General features: G+C 37.3%; 5 protein-coding genes across 10 annotated transcripts; all 5 read right to left on the bottom strand.

The window, feature by feature from the left end:
* Positions 1 to 1,686: 1,686 nt before the first annotated feature.
* LOC140768243 (glycosyltransferase family 92 protein RCOM_0530710) lies at positions 1,687 to 3,825 on the bottom strand. Its single transcript, XM_073108453.1, has one exon. It carries the CDS (start codon positions 3,593 to 3,595, stop codon positions 1,919 to 1,921), a length of 1,677 nt encoding a protein of 558 aa, XP_072964554.1. The 5' UTR covers positions 3,596 to 3,825; the 3' UTR covers positions 1,687 to 1,918.
* A 1,376-nt stretch (positions 3,826 to 5,201) lies between these two features.
* Positions 5,202 to 10,210, bottom strand: LOC140775601 (protein NLP5). The gene is made up of 5 exons (XM_073118986.1): positions 9,948 to 10,210; positions 8,621 to 9,581; positions 8,086 to 8,133; positions 6,989 to 8,006; positions 5,202 to 6,238 (listed from the first exon to the last, which is right to left on the bottom strand). The coding sequence occupies exons 2-5, from the start codon at positions 9,530 to 9,532 to the stop codon at positions 5,412 to 5,414; spliced, it is 2,805 nt and encodes a 934-aa protein (XP_072975087.1). The 5' UTR covers positions 9,533 to 9,581; positions 9,948 to 10,210; the 3' UTR covers positions 5,202 to 5,411.
* A 2,255-nt stretch (positions 10,211 to 12,465) lies between these two features.
* LOC140776776 (catalase isozyme 1-like) lies at positions 12,466 to 16,162 on the bottom strand. The gene is made up of 8 exons (XM_073120634.1): positions 16,022 to 16,162; positions 15,716 to 15,812; positions 15,147 to 15,424; positions 14,095 to 14,871; positions 13,878 to 13,967; positions 13,136 to 13,203; positions 12,941 to 13,034; positions 12,466 to 12,797 (listed from the first exon to the last, which is right to left on the bottom strand). The coding sequence occupies exons 1-8, from the start codon at positions 16,034 to 16,036 to the stop codon at positions 12,738 to 12,740; spliced, it is 1,479 nt and encodes a 492-aa protein (XP_072976735.1). The 5' UTR covers positions 16,037 to 16,162; the 3' UTR covers positions 12,466 to 12,737.
* Positions 16,163 to 17,185: 1,023 nt separating this feature from the next.
* On the bottom strand, positions 17,186 to 22,472 carry LOC140770930 (uncharacterized). The gene is made up of 17 exons (XM_073112266.1): positions 22,323 to 22,472; positions 21,947 to 22,117; positions 21,762 to 21,849; positions 21,557 to 21,678; positions 21,365 to 21,415; positions 21,172 to 21,291; positions 20,974 to 21,093; positions 20,540 to 20,681; positions 20,292 to 20,462; positions 19,828 to 19,983; positions 19,140 to 19,246; positions 18,639 to 18,732; positions 18,371 to 18,512; positions 18,106 to 18,262; positions 17,856 to 17,972; positions 17,662 to 17,788; positions 17,186 to 17,567 (listed from the first exon to the last, which is right to left on the bottom strand). Exons 2-17 carry the CDS (start codon positions 21,970 to 21,972, stop codon positions 17,334 to 17,336), a joined length of 1,974 nt encoding a protein of 657 aa, XP_072968367.1. The 5' UTR covers positions 21,973 to 22,117; positions 22,323 to 22,472; the 3' UTR covers positions 17,186 to 17,333.
* Positions 22,473 to 23,173: 701 nt separating this feature from the next.
* On the bottom strand, positions 23,174 to 27,591 carry LOC140777460 (uncharacterized). 6 transcript variants are annotated; one of them, XM_073121621.1, is made up of 5 exons: positions 27,406 to 27,591; positions 25,076 to 25,220; positions 24,530 to 24,968; positions 24,363 to 24,446; positions 23,174 to 23,593 (listed from the first exon to the last, which is right to left on the bottom strand). In XM_073121621.1, exons 2-5 carry the CDS (start codon positions 25,106 to 25,108, stop codon positions 23,481 to 23,483), a joined length of 669 nt encoding a protein of 222 aa, XP_072977722.1. In that variant the 5' UTR covers positions 25,109 to 25,220; positions 27,406 to 27,591; the 3' UTR covers positions 23,174 to 23,480. The 6 variants fall into 6 exon arrangements, with proteins under 6 accessions (XP_072977722.1, XP_072977739.1, XP_072977707.1 ...); XM_073121638.1 differs by lacking the exon at positions 27,406 to 27,591 and adding an exon at positions 27,183 to 27,399; XM_073121606.1 differs by lacking the exon at positions 27,406 to 27,591 and adding an exon at positions 27,183 to 27,399 and having other exon boundaries at positions 24,530 to 25,220.
* Between the last annotated feature and the right edge of the window lie 167 nt (positions 27,592 to 27,758).

Genomic DNA, 27,758 nt, shown 5'->3' with positions numbered 1-27,758 from the left:
TAAATCAAAATTAAGCCGTAAGACAGCATATCTAAGATAGAAAAAAGACATGCATAATTCTAGAGAGCACTAATTAACTAAAGTCCATGTTTGTGATTTATGATCCACATTGTGTAAGATTATAAAAGAAGATAAAAAAAAAATTTAAAATTCTCAGAATTGAATTTTGATTTAAATACGAAAGTCTTGTATTTTGAATGATAGTTTATATCCCAGAGAGACCCAACAAGAGAATTAAATGGTATAACAAGTACACTACCCATCAGAGACTACTTGGGTTAATGAACTAAGTCATGATACAAAATTAGATGCATTGTAATACTATGGCTTCCTTTGGTGCATAAGACTCTCTTATTTGCAAATTAATTCTCTCTTATTTAGATATACCATTTCAATATTATATTTTCTCTAAAATATATATAAATATGATCGACATGTATAACTTTAAGTTATGTATGTTATTTTATCTCAGCAGAGGGAGTGTGCTAAAATTATCACACATTTTTTTATTATTAAAATATGTAAAATCTCAGATTTATTCATGATTAAGACTTAGACTAAATGAGATCTATATCTATTTTGAGTTAATAGGTAATAAATATAAGTGATCATGTATGTATTAATGATATCTTAATAGCAAGATACAATGAATCATAATATTTATGGAGGAAAGGTTGGATATAAGACAAAAGCAAGTAGGATGGGTGAAAGTTGACTAGAATTGATAATTCAATATAATAATTTAATTTTTAAATCTGTTTAATTTTAATTTAATTAAATTTGGATATAAACGGGTTAATTCGTCTAGCCCAATTATTAAATAGATCATCTTCAAATTTATTACCTTTGAGCTATTTAACATGTTTAAGATTTGACACATTAATTTATTTATGATACGCTAAACTAATTTTGTTTGAAATAACTCGAAAACCTATTTATAATATGAAAAAATTAACTTATAACCTGAATAATTTATATTAATTATAATAACTTATACTACTTGATAATCTATTTATAATCCCTATGAAGCTATAATTTATTTAATAAAAAAAAATCATGTTCATATTTAAAATTTTTAACCCGCTTAATAAATGAGTGATGTTTATGTTCGTATTATTATTTATGTTATAATAATTTGGTCCAAACTTAACCTAACCCGACCCGCTAACCACCGACTATATTAACACCCCTACAACTAAGTACAAGCAACAATAAGGATGGGCCATCACTGTTCACTAAGTTAACTGCAAATTATATTCCCCTCTCCTCTCTCTCGTATTATACGTGCGTCACAGATATAGACATGCATGCATATGCCTTTCCAGTTTCCACATGCATACATACATACATACATACATATATATGTATATATATGGCAACGTCAAGCAATATTGATAGCAACTCAACACATCATATATAGTCATTGAATACATCACAAAATTGACAATTCTACGATCATATATTAAAAATACCATATTTAATTCGTATTCTATCATTCTCCATTATTTTTCGTAGAATATTAACAGTAGCTTAATGCCATTTCCTATCCACAACTCCCCCTTTAGTTGATTTAAAATATTATGGACAGGTAGCCGTCTTAGTTTGTTTCGATTGGGCTCTCTTGTCTGCTTCCAGTGGTTATGACAAGGGCCACCTCATCTATGACTTGGACTCATGGATATCCTGTTACAGTGACAGCTAGATCTCGCCAACATGCGTATCTTTTCGATTATACTCAGGTAGCAGCAACGATTACATGAATCGAATTCGTAATGTTATATACAAAAAAATTGTCACAAAAATAATGAGTTGGATAAAAGAAGGGGGAAAAAAAGGAAAGAGAGAAAGAAAGAATCTTTACATCACCTATTCTTTTTTTCTTTTCTTTTTTAATGTGTTGGTAAAGTGGTATTAGCTATCATAATTCCCAAGCCATTCGACGGCGTCCGTCGGAATCCGGCACCGCCGCGGCGAACCACTTTTGGGTTGTGTTCTTGAGGCGAGTATCTTCCACATCGCAGAACATGTTACTCCATTTGGTCGGCTCGACCGCGCTGAACCCTAATCCGGGCGTTCGATCTTTAGATTGGGGGTTCACTGGGTCCGTCCAATCTGCCACGTAGGTCGATACCCGGCGCCGGAACTTCACCTTGAACTCTGCCCATGCCTGGTACTTGTAGTGGTTGACCCGAGCCGACGCGATTGGGACCCGCTTGGTCTCGAACCCGTCCGTTAACCCGAAGTGATGGACCGAGTTAACCAAGGACCGGTCCAATGCGTCGAGCTGGACAAAGGACTTGTGCCTCTGCTCCTCCCGCCTTCGACACGTGTACCCTTGTGTGACCCCACCTTTCGGGTGGACACGGTTTCCGGAGGGCCCGAACTCATAGCAGCCGATAGAAACCTGCCCAATGTCCGGCTCACTGGGTAAGAGAGAAGTTAGCATGGACCGGTTGGGTTCGGCCGAACCGGACCAGGCCGGGGAGAAGACGAACTCGTCCACGTCGAGGAAGCCCATCCATTGACACGTGTCGCGGTTTACAGCAGCGCAGTGGGAGAAGCCGGCCTCCTGGGTCTTCGGCCAGGGCCAATGGCGGGTCGACACGTTGAAGCCCTCCGAGTTGAGTCGGGCGACCACCGATTCCAAGTCGTCCTCGCTCCCGTTGTCGTAGAAGATGAACCGCTCGACGCCGACTCCAGCGTGGTAGACGACCCACTCGGGGAGGAACTTGGCGGCGTTGTACACCATCGTGCAGGCGCACATTAGTGCGCGGCTGTCGCGCGGCGTGGCACGTGGCGGGCGGTAAGTGGCCAGCGAGGGGATCGGGTCGGGATCCGAGGTGATCGAGAGCGAGACCCGAAGAGTCTCGGATGTTCCAGAAGCCGCCTCCTTGGGCGGGTGGGGGCAGCGGAAGACCTCCTGGGCGGAGCTCGTGGCGGTGGCGATGGCTACGGCGGAGCCGTCTCCGGAGAGATAGACGCAGCTGACGTCGGCGGCTGGGCGGCTCACTCCGCGGCGGTTGTTAATGCCCTTGGCAAAGACGATGACGTCATCGGGGGTGGAAACCGCCTCGTAGACGAGTCTCGTCCACCGGATCATCTCCGGGGGGCGATTCCAGACGTCGGATTTGAGGATCGGAGAGCCAGGCCAGATCAACCGGGGGGAGTGGAACGGCCTGATTCCGCGCACGCTCCGAGGCAGGGGGCATCGGAAGGCGGCTAGGTCGGAGCCTGGGATGACGCCCGCGGAGCTCGCGGGAGAGGCGGAGCCGTCCTTAAAGAGGCAGCGAAGCTTGCCGCCGCCGCCGCCAACGGCGCCGCGGGGGTAGAGGAGGAGCGCCTCCCAATCCGGCAAAAGTACGGCCTGAGCCGGATACGGCAGCCTGCTCTGGCTCACTCGGGGGCTCGGCTCTTGGTGGAGCAGCTCACGGACGGCGCTGCTGGAGGACATATACACGGACTCACTTACGATTGAGTTGAGAGTAGAGGATGACAGCAGGTCGCGGCTGACGTGGAGGGACATGGAGGCGACGAAGAGGACGACGGAGAGAATAAGGAGTGAGAATAGTGACGTCGTCCGCAGCCTTAGTCGCATGGTTCCCAAAAACAAAGTGAGAAAGCGAGGAAGACAACGAAATAACAAGAAGAAGAACGAAGAACGAAGAAGGAAGAACGAAGAAGGAAGAACGAAGAGGAATCTTGGTCTATAGTTGAAGGGATTTGATTTGGTGGCTAAGGAAATAAAGTAGGATGTTTCCGTTTACGTGATTAATGTATCTCGAGGATTTCTTGATTAGGTAGGTATTTATAAAAACCAAAGTAGTACAATTCCCATTCGGAGAGGGAGGGAGGGGGGGAAATAGACGAGAAGCCGAGTCGGACTCGGGCCGACGTCAAGCCTGACTGCTATTAGGAGTAGTGTCCGATTGCCGTATGATTTGCGAGGGAGCAGAGCAGTCAACGCTGCCGAAGAATATGCATCTGTTGGTCAACTTAATTCTGATACACGAGGAAATAATTATTACTTAAGAAAAAATAATTTATCTTCCGTTACACGAGGATTTTGATTAAATTCCAAGTGTAATGAGATTTAACATTTTAAACCTTGAGAAAACAAAAAAATCATATTTTCGTCATTTAGGTATATCTATTGATCTTTGAAGTAACCTACGGAAATATTTTGTAAGTATCTCTATAATAAATTCAGTAATAAATTTGTGTTTGAAAGTGGGGCATTCTAAGAATTCTAATCATAATTATGACACTTTGAAAAAAAAATTCAGACAATGGAATTCCCTTAAATTTAGGGTGTTGTGTGTTACTTTCCTGGGATTAATTAGCAAGCATCATACTACTCTTCGAACCCAAGTCTAAGCTTCATCATGTGGCGCAAACTAACCAAAATTGACCAAATAACGACAAGCAGATGGGATATAGAACGATCCATCCTCGCCGTCCATCCGCATCACATCATTGGAATATCTTATCCCGAGCAGGCTGCTATCCGAGTCGTTATCGAGCTATATATACTGTGTTCCGAAAGCTTTCCCGGATATCTGAACTTATCCTTACAGCATCGACCGTCCATCCGCCATCCGACGGCGGTGATATCAACAAACGCAAGAGGCACGACATCGTTATCGGGCAGTAGAAAGAAGCAAGTTGGAGTACGCAAAGCAGCCAGGAATAAAGGTGGAGAATAGAAAGGGATAGTTACACGAAACGAAGGTTATTCCAAACGTGGATATGTGGAAAGCCAAAGGCGAATATCTTGTTGTTGTCCAAGTGGGTCCCAGGAGAAGGATAGATTGTGATTGGGCAAAAAGGGGTATAACACACCTGTACAAACCCAGCATAAAGATTCTTTCCAGAATTTATAAAGGAAAAAAAGATCTCATTCTGTTGTGCTCGGTGCCTTCCGTGTGTAATTCTTAATGATAATTTAACTATATTCTTAATGATAAAGTTTAGGGTAAATTATGCTTTACCCCATAAAAGATAATATAACTATATTCTGGTTTGATGGTGACATGAATAATTTAGTTAGCAAGTTGTTTATGGTGAAAAAATATCAACACCAATAATTGATAGCGATATTTTTGGATCGAAATCTTAATGAGTTTATCTGAATGCTTACTAATTGTGATTTGACCAAGTATCATTTTGTCAATATGGATTCACAGTTTGTAACCTATAAACCTCACTAGATCACTAATGCTTTCAAGTCAAAATGAATGTTTTATTTACATTTGCTCTCAGTACAATTTCAGTCAGTATTAACAGAATAGAGAGCACTGCACTAAGAGCTACATCCTGAGTGAACCATCTAGAAATCTACAGTAGAAATTCACAGAACTATAGCTTGTTCTCCTGTTGTCACTTATTAGTATCTAGGCTGAAGACTTTGCTTTCTAGCATTCTAACAGATGCATTGAGTTACTGGATTCCTTGATGCTAAGGTTTGGAACAAGGTGAACTGAAATTTTGATTGTTGGAGCATTAGCTGATCTTGACACATGAATGCACTCCTGTAAATCTGCATCGCATGTAAGTAAAATCCACTCTGAGTCATCGTCCAAATACTTGAGATTCAGAGAACTAGAATTGGGTATACTAAAGCGCCTGGCGATCTCTTCTTTCATATTTTTGAAGCTCCAAGTAGGCTCCAATCTGAGCCTTACTTTATCAGCCCCATACATGGCTTTAACTCTCATGCATTTGTCTTCATTATGCTGTGAAGAGAGTGGACTTACAGAAGAACGACGCTTGCCAATGGACTTATGGTTTTCAGATCCTGTCAGACATATTGGTGCCTCTGGTACTGGGAGATGCACATCTACGTCACTATTTTCTATTCGGGGATCTGCAGTCTGTGATGACTGCTTAGCCCCAGAACAACAAGAGCGACTGGAAGCAGAATTTTGGCTGCCTGACGTCGGGGAGGGAGAAGTTGATGAGGTATGATGACTAGACTTAGGATGTTGCTGTTTGGTGGCATCTGGATGATCTTTTTCACTTACAGGGGGAGAAGTTCTGTTTCCTGAGACATTATTAGCTGATTTAGAGGCCTTTGCTACATTCTTGCGAAGGGAAGTAAGAAGTTCTATGTCAGCACCATGAACCGAGTCAATCACGAGCTGCAACTTCTTTAATGAGTGATCTACTTTCTTTATCTTCCGTGATGGCCAGCGTGCTATTCCATGCCGCCTGCATATTCTCTTCAGAGTTGTAGGACACACTGGAAAAGAGAACAAGGTTTAGAGAGAAAAAAGAAAGTCAAAATTCGAGGACATGAGATTGTTGTTTAATAAATTAATGCACTAAGAATTTGGCCATTCACATATCTGAAAATTTTCATAGTGGCATGAAACAATTAGAGATAATGATATAAATTATCACAAAAAAATGCATTCATCACTTCAAAATCTTCTACAATCAGAGGGAAAGTATACACTGAGTGCTTCAAGAACATCTGAACCATTTCCAAGAAGAAAAAGAGATTCAACAGTGTGAAAAAAATATTCTACATGAAATGAATACTGATACACATGGTTATATTAACTAAAAGTTCATGTATGAGATCCTTATAGTCCATCTGTTGCACTAGACCAAACAGCATCTATATAATTAATGTTCTAACAGCATCCTATATTTTTATGTATCCTTCCAACATGTTCTAGGTTTATGTTTTGATATTCATCCATACTGAAGTAAGTATCGCCCCTATGACTATGACCAATTGTCTTTATTTATACAGTGATATCACTCGAGGAAATGATACTGAAATATATTATAACAAGATATGACTGTCGGATTGAAGTTTAATTTTATCAAGCAGACGATAAGTCCCATTTGTTATTCACCGTCATACAGACCATATAACATATAATGCTGCTACATGCCTACATTTTGTTTAATATTTACGGAAATAAAAATACATAAAAATACAGTTGTATCTAGGATCTATTTGGTATTGAACACCACTAACCTCCAAGGCTCTTAGCAGCGTCCTTCAGGCTACCGGCAAAGTATTGTCGAAGAACTTGAAAACTGACAGTCTTCTCTGTCTTCATTTGTCTTTTCTCTTTTGTTTTCCTAGAATTTTGAAAGCTGTGAATACCATTTATGGATTCTTTGTTACTTTTAACCAAATCCTGGTGAAGCTGACTAAACTCTGTGAATACCTTTTCTGAAGGTAGTAGCCCCTCTAACTTACTAGTATGAGTTGAGACAGTGAATCCTCCAATTTCATTCTTACCAAATTCCAAAAGACTTGGTTCTTTTTGCTTGGACTGCAGTAAACTCGTGATCCAAGATGATCCCTCCACGAATGGCTCTGCCATATAATTTCTAACTGAAAAGTGGTCAATAATTTCTTGTCCTTGAACTTCATTAGAAACATGCATATCAAAAGGAGCATTGGATGAATTCAATTCGCTTATTTCTAAGTTAGCCTCATCCTCCAGTTCTTTGGATGTAACAACACGTAAAGTCTGGCAAAAACTTTGTAGCGTGCTAGACAATGAATCAAGCATCAGCTTCTGTTCCTCAAATTCTATGCAGTTAGTGGGTAGAAAGAACTCCAATACAAAGTCAGCTGTCCCAGTAAGAGTACTTCGCAGGCGGATTGCAACTGCACCCTTTAGATTGAACATCCTAGCATGATGAGACAGGGGATATTCTGACTTACTGGAAGAAGCTATATCCGACGAAAAACATGGTTCATTTGTCATGAAAGCTCTGCCTGCCACACCTTGTCCTCTTAACAAGTGATGTTCAGAGCATGCCTCGTGAAAATTTAAAACTGAAGGGTCATTCACATAAGATGCAGCATCAACAGTAGAGAAGCAGTACTTGTAGTTCTCATCGGAATGTCGGCTGCCTCTTTTACCTTGTTGAGCACATGAAATCCAAGTTTGAGCTAATGGCAGTTTGTGCGTCTTACAAACGGCAGTTAAGACTTCTAGTATCTCAGGTAGAATAGCTTGGTAGGACGCACTATTTATCTGAAAAAGGAATAATTACTCTCATTACTTGAGTAAACATAAAGGATTTCCTATCTCAATTTGTGGCATGTCAGCTCACCTTTACATGAGGAATACTTGAAACTCCAGAACTTCTGAGATCAACTGCCTGAAATAATAGCTTCATTTAGCAAAAATCTAGAAAAAGAAAAAAATTGCCACCATTTGACCATGTCTTGCATTTTCTATTACCATCCAAATATTACATTCTTCACAGAAGAAGTTATAATCATGCATACACTATATTGGCAGTTATCTGGGATCAACAATGCAAAACTTTAAAAGTATGAAAAGTATCTTAAATATAAATGAAGCATGGCTACCTAAGTCCTATATCCTAAGATTTTGGCCAAAGGTTTCCTCTTTGAAACTAGCATAAGAAAATAATTCTGCTCAATAGAAGATAAAAGTACTTTCAGGAATTATAAAGGGGAAGAGTCAGGCATAGGAAAGTAGAAAGGAAAACAGCAGCAATTTACAGCATTAGAGTCAACATATATATTGCATGCATGGTACAAATAACATGAGACATAGTATGGCGGAATTATATATGAGAGTACAGTACATAGAATCAGAAGGACAAGATGTATCTGAACCTGGAGAGCACTGCAGATGCTATTTAATTCAGAAGTGTAATTGGTCTTCTGCATGGTCATGATAACTTCCACAACACCCAGGCAAGAGCAATTGCCTTGTTCAAACACAGGAAGCGCTACCGATCCACGAACATTAAAATGTTGAGCATAACTAAGACGCGGATACTCATAGCTGCTAAAGAATTGAACATCTGGTGTCCATTCAGGCAACTTTGCCAAAAAGACTCTTCCAGGCAAGCCCAGTTTCCCACCTGAGCTCCATTCGACTGAGAACTGGTAATTTGTGGATACCTCCCTATAATGCACAAGCTTCTCACAGTTGGGATCAAGCGAGAATGGTTGGCCACAAGTCGTCAGAACGAGTTGGTTTCCGCTCTTTATAGGCACCCATAGCTGAACAAGAATATTAGCAGCTATTTGGGTCTCCTTAATATAACTTAGAGCGTTCATGAATCTCTCCTTTACAGTAGTAGTGGAGCAGCTCGGCTGGATCCACCAACTAGTTCCAAGATCAGTCCTTGAGCTGGTGTTTTCCAATTCGCATGGCTGATCCGAGTACATTACTTGCTTGATGGTATTCGAATCAAGTACTTGTGTTCTATCAAAGTCCTCCATTTTTGTTTCGCCTATTAGTGGATTTGCAGGCATAGCTGACCTTTGTGTATCAACTTGGCTATTACTTTCCAGGAGCACAGGATCCGCACTATCGCTGACTTCAAAAAGAGGTGAAAAGTTCAGCAATGAATCCAAGGAATTTATCGACCGAGGGGTATCGATTTGCAAGGCATCAGAAGAATTCGGGAACTCCAACCAGCCATCTCCCAATAGAAAACTATCTAGCATGTTTAAATCCACTGAGCCATTCGAGAGAGCCAGTCCTGATGAGCTACCAGCCTGAGGACCCTCCTCCATGACTAAACTTCTTTAGAATGTCATCAAACAGTTTCGACCATATCAATACCTATAAAAGAACCATCATATAAGATCCACCCCCAACCCCAAAATAAAAAAAGAACAGATAGAAGGAAGACAGAAAGAAGCTAAAATGGTACTAAGAATCCGATGGTAGAAATGAAATGCAACACCAATACTGGCTTGATTTCCCCCATCCACAAACCATGATCTAAGGAAGCCAGAACTACAGATAAAAACCTATCATCTCAGCAAAGAGCAGTAGAAAAGGAAGCACAAAGCTAGTTTCCGAAATCTCTCTTATTTTTTCACTCTGAAACCAAGGCCAAAAGGGCTTTTGCTGGCCAAAACTCCATCAGGGTAATCTTGCAGTAGAAACCCAGAGCAAGTGTAAGAAAGGAATCAACCAACTTACTATTTTTCCTCCTCTCTGGACTCTACTTATGAGATGGATCTTCTCCTCTTGTTCATTCCCAAAAGCATCTCTGCTGAATCCTGGAATCAAATAGGCGGTCTCTCTCTGATGCACCTCAGATAAAATAATACTTCTTCCAACCAATCCCAGTTCTTACTAAAGTCAAACTAATATTAGAATTGAGTTGTGTGGAAGAGGTGGATTCTCAAGTATCAGAAAAACTTCTCTTCCCAATTTCAAATACAATGAATGAATGGCAGGGTCAAGAAGGAGAGGCTAGAGCAATCGAACAGGCGGTTTCTTAGAAGAGGACAATGATTGGGTCCCTACTTTGCTGACCTATCGTGTCCCGTGGTGGGGCAGGTTAGATTCTGTCTACGTTTGGATCGAAGAAGGGGCCAATAGATTTCCAAGAGTTTTTTTTTTTTTTTTAATACCAATTAGACCTATTTTTAATTTTATTTATTGAAATAGTTTACCCCCTAAATTTAATAGCAAGGGTTTCAATTTCACTGTACCTCAAATAAAATGCTAAATTATTAAATATTTTATCCAATTAGAAAATAAAATATTAATCAGATCAATATTTTTTAAAATAAACGTATTTATAATTAATTTTTTATTAAAAAAATAAATACTAAATAATTCGGGGATTTACTAGAAAAAGTATATGCATATAAAACGTTGGAAAGCAAGTGTTTTATTATTGAAAATACTAAATAAGAAAGATATGAATAAAAGTATAAAAAAAAGTTTATAATTGTGGTACATTTATATTTGATTATCTATTTTTAGTTATAAAATATATATCATCGTAAAAATATTGAATAGATTTATAAATCAAAATAACATAGTTATTTCTCGAAGATGCTCAAAATCACACACACACAAAATAAAAATTACTGGAGCTCCTCCAAATTATATTTTTAAATTTATTTTTTTAGTTTTTTTTTAAGAAAACGCTCAACTTTTCAGCATTTTTTCATATAAAACTTAATATGATTAGTCTTTTACTTTGGCCAAATAAAATGCTAAATTTATCGGTGTTTTACACGTAGAATTTACTCATTTTGGTATTAAGTTGACGTAGGTTCTATTTGAGAAAATAAATTTTAAAGAGGGTTAGTTTGGTCAAAAACTCATATTTTTTTAATGAGAATCACTTTATTATTATTATATATGATCCCCTAAAATCAAACCATGGTTCACACTAATGTGATGCTTGGAATAAGGGCAATTATGTAATATATATTTTTATTTGTTTGTCTCAAATAAGAATTTTATTTTATGACTAATCATTTTATATTCAGGAATAAAAGTATAGTAATTATCTAAAGGAAGAGATAGAAAAAATATATTTTTATTTTTTATAAATTTAGAATAAATATTTTTTTATTTGATATATAGTAGGGTGATATGATAAATATATATATATCATGGAGTAAATTAGTAATTGAGTTAGTATATAATATAAGATATAATTTGATAAATAGTATTTATATTTTGTAATAGCCGTTATTTTGGAATAAAGGATTGTATTATAAAATTTAAGAAAAAAGGTTATTCCTAAACAAATGAAAGGAGACTATTACCTGCCATCCAATTTTTCACATTAGTATAAACCACAAGGAATGCAAAATAATACAAATAAAATTTAAATTTAAATTTAAATGATTGGTTATTATCTTTTTGAACTTACGGTTCTATATTTTAAAATTAAGCAGTCAAATTAAAAAATAGTTAAGAGTCTTTAACAATTTGCTTAAGGCAAAAAAAAGTATTAGCACCAGTAATAAATTAATTGATTCTAATATTTACATCGTTAATTTTTAATTAAAAAAGACTTACAGCATTCTTCATCTTTTTAGTTATGTTGGTCGCCTTTACTTTTTCTATTTAAGAAAACTAATGAAATTATGTCCTGGTGCAACTCAGTAACACGATAATATAGAGTGTTATCTTAGTGCCATTTAATTTGATGTAATAATATATAATTTGATAGAACCTAAGTATATATATATTTAGGGAGAGTTAATCACTTGTCTAATATATATCTAGTCTTCGAACTTAAGAAAAGAAAAATTATTGCTCATTTTCATATAGACCCATTTATTTATTTATTTATTGTGACATATTAACCTTTTAACTATTTTAAATTCTGAAAGATCCCTTCTATTAAGTATTTATTATATTTTTCCAATAAAAAAATATATATTATATGAGTAGTATGGTCATTGCCTAAGTATAATTAACCCAAATATAAAAGGATTATTTTAATTACTTCTACTTATTCTTCCAGACCTTTTAACAATTTTAGTTGTCTATAGGGGGCAACCTACAAAATTGTTGCAAACCTTCGCATTTATAAAGAGGAAGGAAACTGGATTAATTATAATCTGAGTGTGACAACTTCTATAAATAGTTCTACTAACATTACAGAGCAAGAAAAAAGACAGAGAAAACATCATGAATCAAGATGCCCAATCAGAATACCACAAACACATGAAGCATAATGTCATGAGGGAGGCAAGCAAAGGAGATTGCACTTATAATACAACAGTACAGAACAACTGTGTGTTGAGAATAGGGAAGTAAACACATTGGACTAGATATTCATGTTTGATAGTGTGAGGTGGAAACACACATCAACATGAAAAAGTTCGACTAGATTTTCATGTTGGATAGCGCTATTAAAATAGCACACTTTGACTCTGGACTGGTATGCCCCTGTAAACATCATTGTGGCATTTTTTCATGCATTTGAGATTGACATGGAAATCCATTGGTTTCTCACATGCTTGGTTTGATGCTGAGTCGAGTTGCCAATTTTTGACCCAGAGACTTGTCGCACTGTGTCAACGGTAGAATAGAGGTCAAGAAACCAAACCTTTAATGTTAATTGTATAAAAGTTCTGATTACCACAATCTTGCAATTGGAGCTTAACTCGATCTGATACAGACTTAGATATCTTCAAAGAGATACAGAAATTTACCTTAGACCAGTATGAGATCCAGATACTGCAGAGTTCGTGGGTGACACGAGGATCGGATAACGCCTCAATCCAACGCTGGATGAAACGCTCTTGCCTATTAGAAAATAGAAGGAAAAAAGAAGTGATCCAAAGTTCAGGAAATTTGCTATGAAGGAAAAAAAAATCATGAAAATAAGAGTGAAAGAAGTCAAAAACCTGGCTGGATCAAAGGAACGATATCTTTCCCCAGGCTGTTTGAAATTATCCTCCTTCTCAATCACACACTGCATTCACCACAAAAGAAAAATATAAAGTCTCTCCCTAAATAAGCAAGCATAACCATATCCAATTTGGTTGTTCACTCTGAAAACTTCAGGCAGGGGGGCGACCAACAAAATAATAAATAATCCTTCAAGTAATTTGCACCTACTAAGTGGGTTCAATAACAAGAAGCTAGTTTAACATGAATTGTCATACTAATAAATGTACTATCTTGGTGAGCAACATGCATAACAATTGTACTGACAGATAGAACATAATAATAGCAACAGCTTAGTAATTCAAAAAATCATCATATGAGTGCATTTTAAGATGGGATGGGATACCATCCACTTTACAGAATTCACATTGGAAAGAATGGAGAAGGCACCTAGCAGGCTGTGGCAATCACAACCATGTAGACAACATAGAATCAAGTAACAACATAAGACAAGGAAAAAAATTTATTGAGCATTGGCGGCATATGAATTTTTCCGATTCTCAAGACTTAACATGAAAGAGATTTTCTCCAGTAAAAATCATTTAGTATTTACAGATTCTATGCAAGTATTTTAGAAGAAGTCATACTAGTGCAAACAGATGGGTGCAGAAGAATTTTAGAATAAGAATGTGCACGAGGACTAGCAATTCCTTCAACAAAGAACTATTTCAATGCAGAAAAATATCCTAAGAAACTTACTTTCTCACGCTTCCCAGTGAGAACACGGGGAGGAATCGGGAACATCTCAGCATGTCCAACAGGATCATATCTTGAAGGGAAATAATTGACCTACAAACCACATTAGATGAGTGCAAAAGGATTCTCATATTTGAACTAGACAACTACATTAAGTTCGCCATCCCTTTCCAACTATCCTGAAAGCAACGAAATAGAAAGAAATTGGAAGGACAAATACCTCCTCATCCCTGTGCATAAAATTCATAAAGCCGTCATGGTGATTATTGTGATGAGCACATTTTGGTGCATTCACTGGAAGCATCAAATAGTTTGGCCCCAGTCGGTACCTCTGAGTATCAGCATAAGAGAAAATTCTCGTCTGAAGTAATTTATCATCCGAGTAATAAATTCCAGGCACTATAATTGCTGGACAGAAAGCAAGTTGTTCATTTTCTGCAAAGAAGTTATCAATGTTCTTATTTAAAACCATTCGCCCAACTGGCTGGAGAGGAATGATATGTTCTGGCCAGATCTTGGTGACATCAAGCAGGTCAAAGTCAAATTTATCTTCATGTTCTGGATCAATGGTCTGGATGAAAAGCTTCCACTCTGGATAGTTTCCAGCTGCAATAGAATCATACAAATCCTTGGTAGCATGACTGTGATTACTGCCTCCAACAGTCACAGCCTCGTCCTCCAACAAGGACCTCACACCACACGTTGGTTTCCAGTGGAACTTCACATAATGAGCTTTTCCGTCCTTATTGATTAAAGTGTAAGTGTTCACACCAAAACCTTCCATGTGCCTATAGTTTGCAGGAACACCAACATCATCAAATAGGAAGGTGAACATGTGCAAACTCTCAGGGTGGTGTGAGAAGAAGTCAACAATTCTCCAATTTTCTTGGATGTGGGACTTTGGGTTTGGCTTAAGAGAATGGACCATGTCAGGAAATTTCATTCCATCACGGACAAAAAACACTGGGAAATTGTTTCCAACAAGATCAAAGTTACCCTGGAACAATAGGACATAACACATGAGACAGAAACGAAATTTAACACTTGAAAAATATTGTAGCCTTTTGGTTCAAATTGCTCCAATGAAACAAGCAATCTACTTTCAGATCAGATCTATAGCTTGATATAAGTAAGTTCTAGAAACATAAGAAACCATATAAATATGAAAGAAGCAGAAAAGGTGACTTAGTGCATGATAGAAGAAATCAATTCCTAAATCGATAGTGCAACCTACTGTAATGGAGCATATGCATATGATGATCCAAACTTTACCTCTCTGGTGTAGAATTTCACTGCAAAACCACGTGGATCTCTCAAGGTTTCAGGACTCCCACGCTCGTGAATAACAGTAGAGAATCGAACAATTAGTGGAGTCTGGACTCCTGGTGCTCGAAGGAAATCAGCACAGGTAAGGTGAGAAATATCATGAGTCACCTCAAAAAAGCCCTTGGCACTAGCTCCCCTAGCATGAACAACACGCTCAGGGATGCGTTCCCTATCAAACTGAGCAAGTTTTTCAATCACATGATAATCCTCAAGGAGTATAGGTCCTGTTCAATGGAAGCACACACAAATACATAAATAAATAAAATCAGACCATGATAATTTCATACACAGATTGTTTCTTCATAATTTTAATATAGCCATCTCCATAAAATTGTACAGAAACCCACTAAACATTATGTAAATTACCTCATTATAATTTTAATCTATGAGAAAGCAAACAAAATTGACCCCCCCACCCACCCACCCCACCCACCGCAACAACCGGAAAAAAGGGGTTTTCATTTGTAACAATCAATTAAATTCGTGAATCTGTCGCTAAAATCCGATTTCTTTACCTCTAGATCCGACCGTGAGGGAAGAATTGTTGTTCCAAATGGGCGCGCCGGAATTAGTAGTCCAGAAATTGGAGTTGTTCACACTCGATGGGCGATGCTGCGATAAAAATAAAAAATCGAAAGAAAAAAGAGCACAGCGATTCAGTTAAAAACATCAAACCAACTCGATCATAAAACTCCACCGGAAACAAAATAATTAGATCATCTGAAACTCAAAACACAAACGCGTAGTAGCCCAAAGAAAACCTTCGAGGGCCTAAAAGTATCTAGTTGTTTTAGAGGGGAGGAACGAGGAAAAGATGGTACCTTGTAAGGATCCATGGCCGATCTCTATTCCTCCTGTTCCTATCTTGGGGCTCTCTCTTAGAACGATGACTCTTTAGCTTAAATCTCAAGATAGAGTAAGGACAAATTTGCGCCGTTTTCTGTGACATCTCTGGGTCCCGCAAAGAGATCGGCACGACTGCGATCGAGGGATGATACCGAGAAGTTTTGCATATACACCCCTTCGAGTTCTTTTATTTGCAATTAGCTCTATAATAGAATTCGTTTCGTATATATTCGGAAAAACTAATCCGAAATTGCAAACATGCTCTTCTGAACGGCTTTTACAATTTAATTATATTAAATTTTGTAATATACCATATAAAATTGAGTATATATATATTTTCTATCGGCAGTATATTTTATTATAATCAAACACACATATATTATATTATTTTAAATTAAAAAATAAATATAATTGAATTGCAAAAGCCTCTCTAATATAATTTTATTAAAATTTTACGTGTACCGTATATATAATTATATTTATTTTTATTATAAAAAATATAATATAATTAAATTGTAAAAGCTCCCAGTAAAACAAGAGCTATTTTACTTTTACAGTGCAGATAAAGTTAAGAAAGAGAGCAGGTTTTGTTTAAGTGGAATGTATACATCTTTATAAGCAATGTGCATTTTTTTTAAATATATAATGCATACCTAAAATCTAGTCAATATTTGCTAATGTAATTATAAAGTGGAATTAACTTGCAAATTATGGAGTGCATTTTTTATAGGGTTAAGGTACTGGAACTACTATTGGAGACATAATCTATATAATATCATGAATTGGATTCAAAAATCTTCTCTACCAGTGGAAATAGCCCACAGAATAATTTCAGCATCTTGTTTTCTATTTTCTTTATGGTGCCAGTGGAATGTATGTGAGGGTACCACTACAAAGTTTTCAGTATTGTTCCTTTGTTTCTTCTTTTAAACAATGAACGATAAAATACATGGCATTCAACCTTAAACCACTTGGATTATATTTGATATAAGAAACAAGCTAAGTAGATTAATTTATGACATCTTTGATTCTCTGTGTAACCCTGTCATATTGACTACCAACCAATTTCATTCTTTCAGTGGAGTATTCATGTATGAGTGGAGGTTCTTCCGTCGAAAAGAACGTTAGAAAACTTTGAACAACTTTCCTCTTGAAATTTTATTGCTTTGCACTATGAAATCTTACATATAACTTGATTACATTTAAATTTAAACTTCTGAAGTGTTACAGATTAAATCCCTGTGCTGAAAGAATAATTAGTTTCTGCTATCTGCATTGGATTATGATTTATGACGGTCCTTCCATGCGTATATAGTCGTACATAATTCCTTGAAAAGGGCTTGAACACCTTGGTTGAGTGAGAAAGATTGTATTTTCACCTTCAACAAGCCAAGTACTTCGCACATCAACAGTGTACAGCCAATACAGCCCATGAATTCCATGTCTTGCAATCGAATTGTCCCTACCGATAAGCCCTGTCGTAAAGTGAGCAGGATTTGCTGCTGAATCATTGAAGCGGACCTTATTCAAAGAGAGGGATTAGATTAGTCTATACAATAAGAAACCATGGAATAAAAGTGATGATGAAAGAAAGATTGCTGAAATCTGAACATACTTGTAATTCAGAAAGTGCAGCAGATGCAAGTGCCACTCGAAGCTTATAACTTCCACTCTGGTTAACACTGTCAAGTTGGAATTTGATTTGCCAAGTGGTTGGTTGATACGAGTTCTGATCAGTCTTCCTGTAATGCAAAAATAGTAAGAAGCTAGTTTTCATAATTGTTTAGCTGAAATCTTTTATTAGCACACCTTGTTACATGAGCAAAGAACCAATCTGTCCTATAGTCACTGACGCCTACTGTGTAAATCAGATCAGCACTAGGATATAATTCTGCATATCTCTCCCATAGGCCATACTGTCGAAATCTGCAAGAACAGTATTTTAATTGAACACAATATTAGAAGTGGCAATCTGAACTTTTCAAACTTTATAAAGCATCAAGATTTTAATTGGCTCTCATCATCTTTGAATACAATTATAACAGTCAATTCATATGACCTATCTGGATGATTGACATATAGTCTGTTGGCGTATCTAGGATCAGGATCTGGGACATAAAATTCTGCAGCAGAGCGATCAGGGATGCCTATCTCCCATAATGTAGGACCATCTCTAGGTGGTTCATATACAAGGTCCCCCAGATAAATATCATCTCCTGCTTAACAATATGAAATAAGGTTATGGCATTGTCACAATATGGCCCAATATTTTTTCACCAACAGAAAACAGCCTATAGTGGCAGGATAGATAGTTCGACACTAACCTGAGGAGATAGTTATTGTTAGATCATATTTGTAATCCCCAATATAACCTGGAACCCATGCATAAAGATTATATTCACCAGTTCGTATATTGCTGATAGAGAAATTCCCATTCGTATCAGCTCTACTCCAGAATTGGTATCCCTGGAGAATGTTGAAGTGAAAGATAGAGACTACATACTTTGGCCTAGATGTGTATCTCATGAGCACACCCATATGATAAGAGTACCATAATTAGATACAGATAGTTTGTAATGTACACTTCTTTACCTTGCATTCTCTTTGCCACGATCCAGCTTCTCCAGGTAAAGCTAAGCCTACGTAAGCAGTGGTTGCAGGTGCATTTTCACCATCATTGTAATACCTGATTTGCATTTTTCCAAGTAAATCAGATGACATTAATTTCACACCAAGTAGATAAGCCAGTTTGATAATATGTAGATCCAGAGAACTGCACATACTATGAGAAGGATCTCTAAGAGGCTATATGAATTTTAGATCACATTATCAGGTATGGAGATTCCAACATCAGTTAATGACAATATCTAAATAAATCAAAATATAAATATTGACTGGATCATAAATCTGTTCTATTTAAGGAAAATAATGACTGTACATATGTCATCAAATTTCAACTTCTAGGTTTCTGACAGTGGCCGTAAAATGAAAAGAGAATAAATTATAATTCACTGTGCAGAACTCTACTCAATCATAATAAATTGCCAATATTAACTAATTTGTAAGCAAAAACTGTTTAAAAAAAGGAGCTACCTATCTCGAACGAACAGTCTACCACTTATGGAACCTCTTTCCTCAGACTTTTGGAAGTCCTCTGAAAGCGGAAAACTGTATGGCCAACTTTCTGCTTCAACCAGCATCTGAATTCATAGACAAGAAGAAGGAACTGGATAAGTATCATTACGTTCAAAATGTCACTCTGCCAGTGGTCATGCCAAACCTTTGTGCAACATTAAAGTATGCCTTACAAAATTCCAGTGTCTAATTAGTTCTCAAATTCCAAAAAAATGATTTCTACTGGTGTCAGAAATTAAAAGGAGCAATACAGACAATGTAGAGCTCGTAATCTTCATATAAGTTGTCAACGAATAATAGTTGAGAAAAGTTTTAGGAAGTGAGAATGCCCTAGTTGCAATAAAAGAGTTGATGTGAATGTACAACTATACTACTGTGGATGTTAATAATTGACAAACTAATTAAGTTAGTACATGCAAAATAGTAATTTGGTAGAAGATGACCTTTATCTCATTAATGAGCCATTCTGTGACATAGGAATCATAAGTTATTTTAAAAAATATACTCCTGGTTTAATCACTTCACAAACGCAACACCAACAATTTTGGCATTCAACAAAATAGTATTTTTCTTTCCTCTGTAAATAGCTCCACCTATACCAAGATGAGACATTTAATAAAATGAACAAGAAAGGCTGAATTACAACCTGAACTTTTGCATCCTCCCAGAGTAGAGTTGGATCTGTTCCATCCCAAGAGGAGTTGAAATAAATAAAGACAGGCCCAAATACTTTCTTCCAATATTCTCCATTCGTGAACTTTGGCACAAGATCATCCCCAGCATAGTGAGCACTTAAAAACATCTGAAATGAAGAAAATGGACCAGTTTGATCAACATTGTGAACTCAGACTAGCATCTCAAATAAATTGGTTAATGTACAACCAAAAAGCAGACGGCCAAATTATTTCACTATTCATACAAAATGACTGCAATGGATAGAAAGTCTTCTATTGTGACTAATTGGGTCAGCCGCATGATCCTTGTTCTCTAATGGTTTGAGAAATGGACATAAAGGAATTCCACGAATGGCAGCATATTGATGTTGCATAACTTCAATGTCTAGTTGGAGAAGAGAGCCTGAAAATAAGAACAATAAATTCGGGAACTTACAGCTAGGGTGGTAGGGCCAACATGAGAAGTTAGATTCTGCTTGAGGGGCCCTCCTGTTCGGAATTCGTCACTGGGTGTTATCTGCCAAAATCCCGTAGGAGGATCGAAACATATCCATCCATGGACATTGATGTCCTTATCGTCAAACGAGTATTGATATTTGTCATCCACCTTACCAAACATGGAAACTGTGATTTTAAATTCACTACTTGGGAGGGAATTCTTACATTACTAATCAGATTAATTACCTCTCCTGCGAGGTTCGGATTGAGGGGATTTGTGAGGAGAACAGCCTCAGGGTATGCTAACTGTTGACACCTTCCAGGCATGCGATCATCAGGCATGGGCATTATCCTCTGCCTGTTGTCAGCTATTGCCATGTAGTGGAACCTACAATTGCGTGGAAAGCACCGCATTCAACTGATATGTAAGTATGAAGACAGAGGAAATTAAAGAGCATGGTGCTGTCAATGTAAGATGTAAAAGGAAAAAAGTGGAACCCAAATACAGATGACTGTGACATTTGAGGCAACTTGGATCAACACCATACTTCTTAGTTTTAACAATCAACTTAGTATAATGTAACACAGGTAGATCAATTGTTGCAATTCACACAGTTGTAAACTAACTACAAAATTCACAAATGTAAAAACTCAAAAGGAGGAGGTGAAACTTGATTTACTTGTCTTTCCTCAGCTTGAAAGCAACCCTGGTTTCACCCATACTAAAGTCTGGCCAGCCTTCCTGGTGTTCATAGATCCCATAAGTGTAGAATCCCGAAGAGCCACGAAGCACAATGAACCTACAGAACTCTGAGGAATCAAATATCTTGTGACTAACTCAACTGCATGAAGAAAGGAAGATTTTGATTCTGGCTCACCTTTTGTCAATGTTCAAAGGCACAAGTTTGCCTTTGAAGGAGGGATCCCATGTTCTTGTGAAAGAAACTTCAACCTGGTCGTCAGTTTGAATTATTACTCTAAAATCTGTACCTTTAATCCTGTAAGACAATGACAAAAATCATCCATACGGAAACTTGTAACCACGTTAGCAGAGGAGGAGCTTACACTTACACATCAAATACACCGGTGCTTCCAGGGTCATTCCAAACAAGATCCCAGTACCTACCATAACCAGGAAAACCCAGGTCAGTTACACCTTCAATTTGCAATTTGGCATGACCCATTTACATAATTGTTATTTGTGATGCTAATTAGGAGACAACCTATAGAAAACTTCATGACTATGATCAAAATATGCCATACCCTCTGTTGTCTTCTTTGTTAAGAGTCTCCAAAAGATTATCAACACCATTGTATCCAACTCCTGTTACGATTCCCTCAGGTTTCGACAATGTCAACTGGAAAATTCCGTTATCTATCACAACCTGCACGCCAAAATCTTATTGCACATCAACAACCGACTACTTGAAACAAAGAAACAAACAAAAGAACATCGAACAGCACATACATATCGATCTTGCACGTATAACCTCACGCCAATCGGCGACATTGGACAGGGAGGGGGTTTAAAACAACAAGGAAGCAAGTTCCTGCAACTATATCACTCACAGAGGTGTACACAATTAGATGTCAGATACTTATAACATAGACTACGAAGCTACCATGCGGCTTGGTATATATATTTATGTGTACCACTGAAGCTTGCGACGAGCTGCCATGGAGCCGCCCCACTCTCCTTCTTGATCTTATCCCTTGTTTTCGAAACTACGCATGCATATCTTGAAAGCCAAGACTCCAAGGAACAGAGACTTGGGGAATTAGCGCACTTGCTGCGCGTTGCATGGCCGATCACCAACTCCTATTCTGCAGGAGAGAGCAAAACGGGTCAAGATCCGAGAAGCTGATTCGGAGTCGGTTTCGGATCTATTTAGTTGTAACTGCATCCAGATTCGATCCACGAAAACTAACTAATTTTACTATTTCAGCATGCATCAGATTCTGGGAAAGGTAAGAGAGACGAATAGAAGAGCATTAAAATAGGGCAGAAGAAGAATACGGTAATTCGCACCTTGGATTCTCGAGCGAGCGAATTAAGAACGTCGCCATGCTGTCTTCTTTAATAAGGAAACCTCTTCATGGAGATTATATATTCGGAAGAGGGGTGAATTGGATAGCAAAAGAGGAGAGAGAGAGAGAGAGAGAGAGAGAGAGAGAGAGAGAGAGAGAGAGAGAGAGAGAGAGATTTGAAGGCGATCTTCTTTTTTTCTTCGTTGTAGATTTCAAGTCTTTATTTCGCTTTTTTTCTTCTTTCCAATAGGAATCGTTCACACCAACTAATAAGATGAGATGTCAGCTTTCAAGGGTTCATTTCCCTAAAGTCATCCAAATCTTTCTTGTTCTTCAAACAGAAAAGAAAAGAGAATTACTAATTTTAGTTGAGATTTTTACGTATTTGCCGCTAAATTCTTTTGATATTATGGTTAATTTTTAACAAAATATTTGTAAGGGATAATTATTAAAGTTAACGAGCACATACAAATAAGTAAATACTTCTCTTTTTAAGTTTAGGATATAAAATATTACTCAATAATTATCTTACATAAAATGTTGGATAAAACATTAGATAGCTTTTTAAACTATATTTTTAATAATTTATATAAGGATAACATAATCTAAGTTGTGTTTTAATTATCACTAGTTGGATTTAACTAACAGATATCTTTAAAAGAGTATACTAATTTCAATAGCAACCATAATGTTTTGAGGAATGTAGTGGTAATTATAATATTTTGAAAGTTTTAATGGCAATTATATAAAAATCTCTCTTTTTGTGACACATTTATATATCTACTCCATGGTAAGTACATTTCAACAATATTATATATTTTGCGTTAACCCAAGTCTAAACTAATTTTAAGCTACATATAAACAATATACTGAGGAATAACCACGTAGCACGTAATATGAGATGACTACTATCTTACAGTTAACAGTTACATGAAAAATCCCCCAGCATCCCTGGGATTGAAAAAAAATTAGTGCCGCATAGGCTGGCATGGCACAAGGAGTTTAAAACTCTCTGAGCAGAGCACTGGCAAAACAAATTTGATCTACGCCATTAAAAATGTTGAACTTGGAGCAGTCTCATACACTAAAAAAAAGCAACCAAATCTCCTTGCTCAGCAGCAATGGACTTGCATATAGCATTCTTCTCCGGGTGGTGTCTTCATCTCTGGAGCTGAGTCTGTAGAGAGAGGGCCTGAGTGGATACCAATGTGTGATCCTTTGGCGAAGCTCTCCCCAAGACATTCAAAACTTTCATACGATGCAACTCTTTCCCTGCCGACAAGAAAAGCATCAGCCTGTTGTGTGATGACTAACTCCCACAGCATGATATATGGATGAACAGTTAAAGAGTGGGTAATAAATAAATAAACTCTTAAAAGTAGGATACGGATGCAGATACGGGATACGGGATATAGGAATACAAAGATACGCATATGGAAATACGACAAATTCTTAAAAGTATGATAAGGATGTGGCATGAATACGCTAATAAATAAACAAATAATATATATTCAATCTATTGTCAATCAATATAATATATAGTAAAAAATGAGTATCTTAGAAATGATAAAATTAAAAAAAAAATCACTACATATTTAATATCTATATGCCTAAATCTTTAAAATAATATTGTTATAGAAACTTATATGAAACTCAAAATGTTAGTGAAATATTGAGACTTAATTCAACTATTAATCTATAACTAATTTAGATTTTTAAATGGCCTTCACGTTATATGTTTAATTCACTATAAAATAAGCAAAGCTTTAAAATATAAAGGATTGGATAATCGTATATATATATAAAGTATATGCTTTATATCATCTTTTAGCAAAAAAAAATGGAAAAGAAAAATAATTGGATGATCAAGAAATATATTAGATATCCGAACTGTATCAATGCGGTACTGAAAAATTAATATTTTTTTCAATTAAAATACTCCTCCAGCCATATCGATACCGTACCGATATCCAATATATCTGTGCTTCATAGTAGATTAGCATAGAATCACATGGAGGAAGGATTTTAAAGTTTGGATTACCTTCCTCCATTAATAGATGTATTGCCCTTTTCTCCAATTCCACGGCATGCTCGTTTCTTCCAACTGCTGATAAAGATCGAAGCACTAATACATTCAAAGGATTTCAGTCAGTGGCAATGGCATAAATCTTGATCCATCAATGATACGACTTCGGCAAAGTTGCTTACTTCGAATATAGTCCTCCTGGCTTGACTGGTCACAGTTCTTCAAGAACATCTGCAGCCGAAGAAACCTTTCTTTCCCATCTTGATTCCTTGGACTCTGTTGATCAGCTGAAAGGGGATTCCTGCTAGTAAAAGTAGACTCATGTGGCACAGACACTGCCAACCCAGTGACTGGCTTTCCAAGAAAGTGGGGATGCGACAGACCACCAGACGAGGCGGCAGTAGAAGCAGAAGACACATCTAGAGGTAAAAAAGGCATATTAGGATCATTGGCCTGCTCCTGATGTGCATTTTGATCTTCTCTCCCAGTTTTGCTAATTTTCCTCGGTTCCATAGGATCCATACTTTCCTCACTGATGGAAGTGCTTATCTTACCTTGCTCATTTTCAAGTTTTCTACGCACATAAACAAGATGGCCATTTATACCAGAATTGTCTGGGACCTGGTAGTTCAAAGGACTTGACGGATTATCAGGTTGCTGCCTCTTGGTACCCAGTAAATTCATGGAATCAAAACTGGCTCCTTTGTCTTTAGGAAGTGGAGAGGTACCTGGTGTCTTAGTAATGATGTTTTTAGATTCATATGGCAACTCCCTTAGAGCCATTTTCTTCCCTGAGAATGTATTTTGCTTGTCCCCAGCCAGCATGGCACTCCCACCACTTTCTAGTCCGTACTGACTGAAGTTATCTACCATCTGAAGAATCATATTACAATACAAACAGAACAAGCTGAAGAGTCCAAGGAACAGAAAGGATGGAATATGAATTGAAAGATTCAAAAACATATGCAGGAAATTGGACTTCCTAGCAAAGATCACTAGACTTATCAATAGTCAAACTTTAAGGGAATGCAAAAACTCTCATTGAAGAAATCAACCGATATGAAATACACACACACACACAAAAAAAAAAGGAGTAAAACAAAAATATGATATCATATTACTGCAAGAGAAAATTTGTAAGACTGCCAAATTGGAAAATCAGACGGGATTGAAAAATGAAATCGTGATCTCTTAGAGAAAAATTATGATAGTTAAAAGTCCTTTTTCTCCATTTCTGTTAAGCGGCTGGAATGAAGATGCGGGAAGGGAGATTGCTTACAAAAGATTGTTTCAAACAGATATCATAACATTAATTAGAAATGTACAAACAGGCACTCTGACAAAGGGAAGGCTAGAAATCCGGCAATGCTAAATATTAGGGTCAAAACCAACCTAGCCAATGTTGAATATCAGAGTATGTATCAAAGTTCAGTCATTCCTTTGAACATGATTGTTAGGAGTTCCTGAGAATAAGATAGGAATGTAGGAAATCATGTATTGGGAAAATTCGAACTCCATCGAACACTACTTTTGGTGTGGCATATCAAATTGATAGAACTCATTATTAGGAAGGACCAATAAATATATTGAGGTAAGGTGATCTAGCAATACTGGTCATGGTCAACCACTCTCAAAACATTAAGCTAAATATGGTTACTTCTCATAGCAGCTGTGTGATTGGTTGTCAAATAACCTTTTTAAATGATTGGCCTTGTTAGAAACCTATGAAAAGGGCTTTCATCTTCCTTTGTGTGAGTTAAAATTTTTATGAACGAAAAGGAGACAAGCCTTTGTTGTTCCCCTGGTTCTAGCATCTTGTCACAAAGGAGATGAAAGAACTGCAAACTTCACTCACAGGGGAGTGAGACCTTTCTGAAGTGGCGCCAATCTAATTTTTCAACTGCACCTTGTTGATAAGCTATTGTTGAATTGCCTTAAAGCTTATACTATCCTGCATTATATATGTGCCTGCTTCTATTTATCATCATTAGTATTGTGGCTTTTGCACATCTTCATTGTGCCAGTCCACCGCTAGCATTGAAACAATAAGTAGTTCATATTCAATTATAAAGTTTACAGCACTTTTCTAACAGAAAACAAATCATGCTGAACCTTAAATTTTAGTCGAAAAACTGCACACCAGAGTACTTAGGACCTAGCTAATTCTGCTATAATTACAAAAGAAGCAGACTTCAGAATAAGATTTCTATAGATCTGCTGCTCCTTATACCTTAATCCAGTTCATTTTGGAAAAGCCTATACCTATACCTCAACTCGATTGTGGTAGATCAAACGTAGATTGAGACTCAATACCTATGATAGTGCAGATTTACTTTTTATGGGATAGGGCATCTCGAACAGCCACTTATAGGGCGTGTCAGTTGGCTGCCAATGCAGTTCATGCATGCCAAAAACCCAGTACAGTTGCATGCCCCATTATAGGCCCCTTTCATGTGCAGAAAAAGAACATACACAAGAACAATTTGCAGGAACCTATTGAGCTAACTAGAATGGAATTCTTGATGGATAGTGTAAACAGGTCATCCAACTGAACTGCGCTCGCATGTTCTCTAATTGGACAAAACCCCGAGTAATAAAGTGAGCATGCATTTAGCATATATTATTGCATAACTTGAATGAAATGTACAAATAAATAGCAAATCCACGTACAGATATAAATCCAACTAACTATAAGTAATGCTCGGCACTCCTGAAAATTCACGAAACACAGTCAAGGCAGTCAATCGGTTCAAGTAAATAACACAATTCTGCACCTTGGATTTCGACCACAGGATGATTTACAACAACTTGGAGAGAGCTAATAGGATCACTCACCATAATTTAAATCTTATACTGGGCTTCTTGTATCGGGGAAAAAAGATGTCGTCTTGGATACCCAATTCTTCTTATTCGATCACTAGACTAAACGAAACCTAAATTGGAAGCATCCGACGCCCAATTTAACAGGCAGGAAGCATCAACTAGACCACTCTCACTCGTAGCTGACAACAAGAAGAAAAAAATTGAGGAGGAAAAGATAGGCAGAAGGTCACACTACCTCCAGTAGCAATGCCGGTCAACGCAGGTCCGAAATTGTCTTCTCCATTCCTCCTTTAGAGAGAGATTTCTTTATTTGTTACTCTGTTAGGGTTTACATAGCTTATTCGGGCGGGATACCGAAATATTTCTACGAGGGGGCTAAATCTACGGTCCACGAGGAGAGAATATCCAAGGAACGGTGGATGCAGCATGAGATGCATTTCTATATAACAATGGGGATATTATGCTACAGCTTACAATGACCGTGAACAGCAGCTATATAGTAGGGAACACACACACAAAGCCAGGAGCTATGATTACCGAGTGGTCAGTGAAAGATAAGACTTTTTCCCAGCGATCTTTGTCAAGGTC

Source organism: Typha angustifolia, chromosome 2 (assembly GCF_048772165.1).
Source record: "Typha angustifolia cultivar Huaian chromosome 2, ASM4877216v1, whole genome shotgun sequence".
In the NCBI taxonomy this organism is placed as follows: domain Eukaryota; kingdom Viridiplantae; phylum Streptophyta; class Magnoliopsida; order Poales; family Typhaceae; genus Typha; species Typha angustifolia.
Note: the sequence above shows the minus strand (reverse complement) of the source record. Positions and strands in the feature narration are given on the sequence as shown.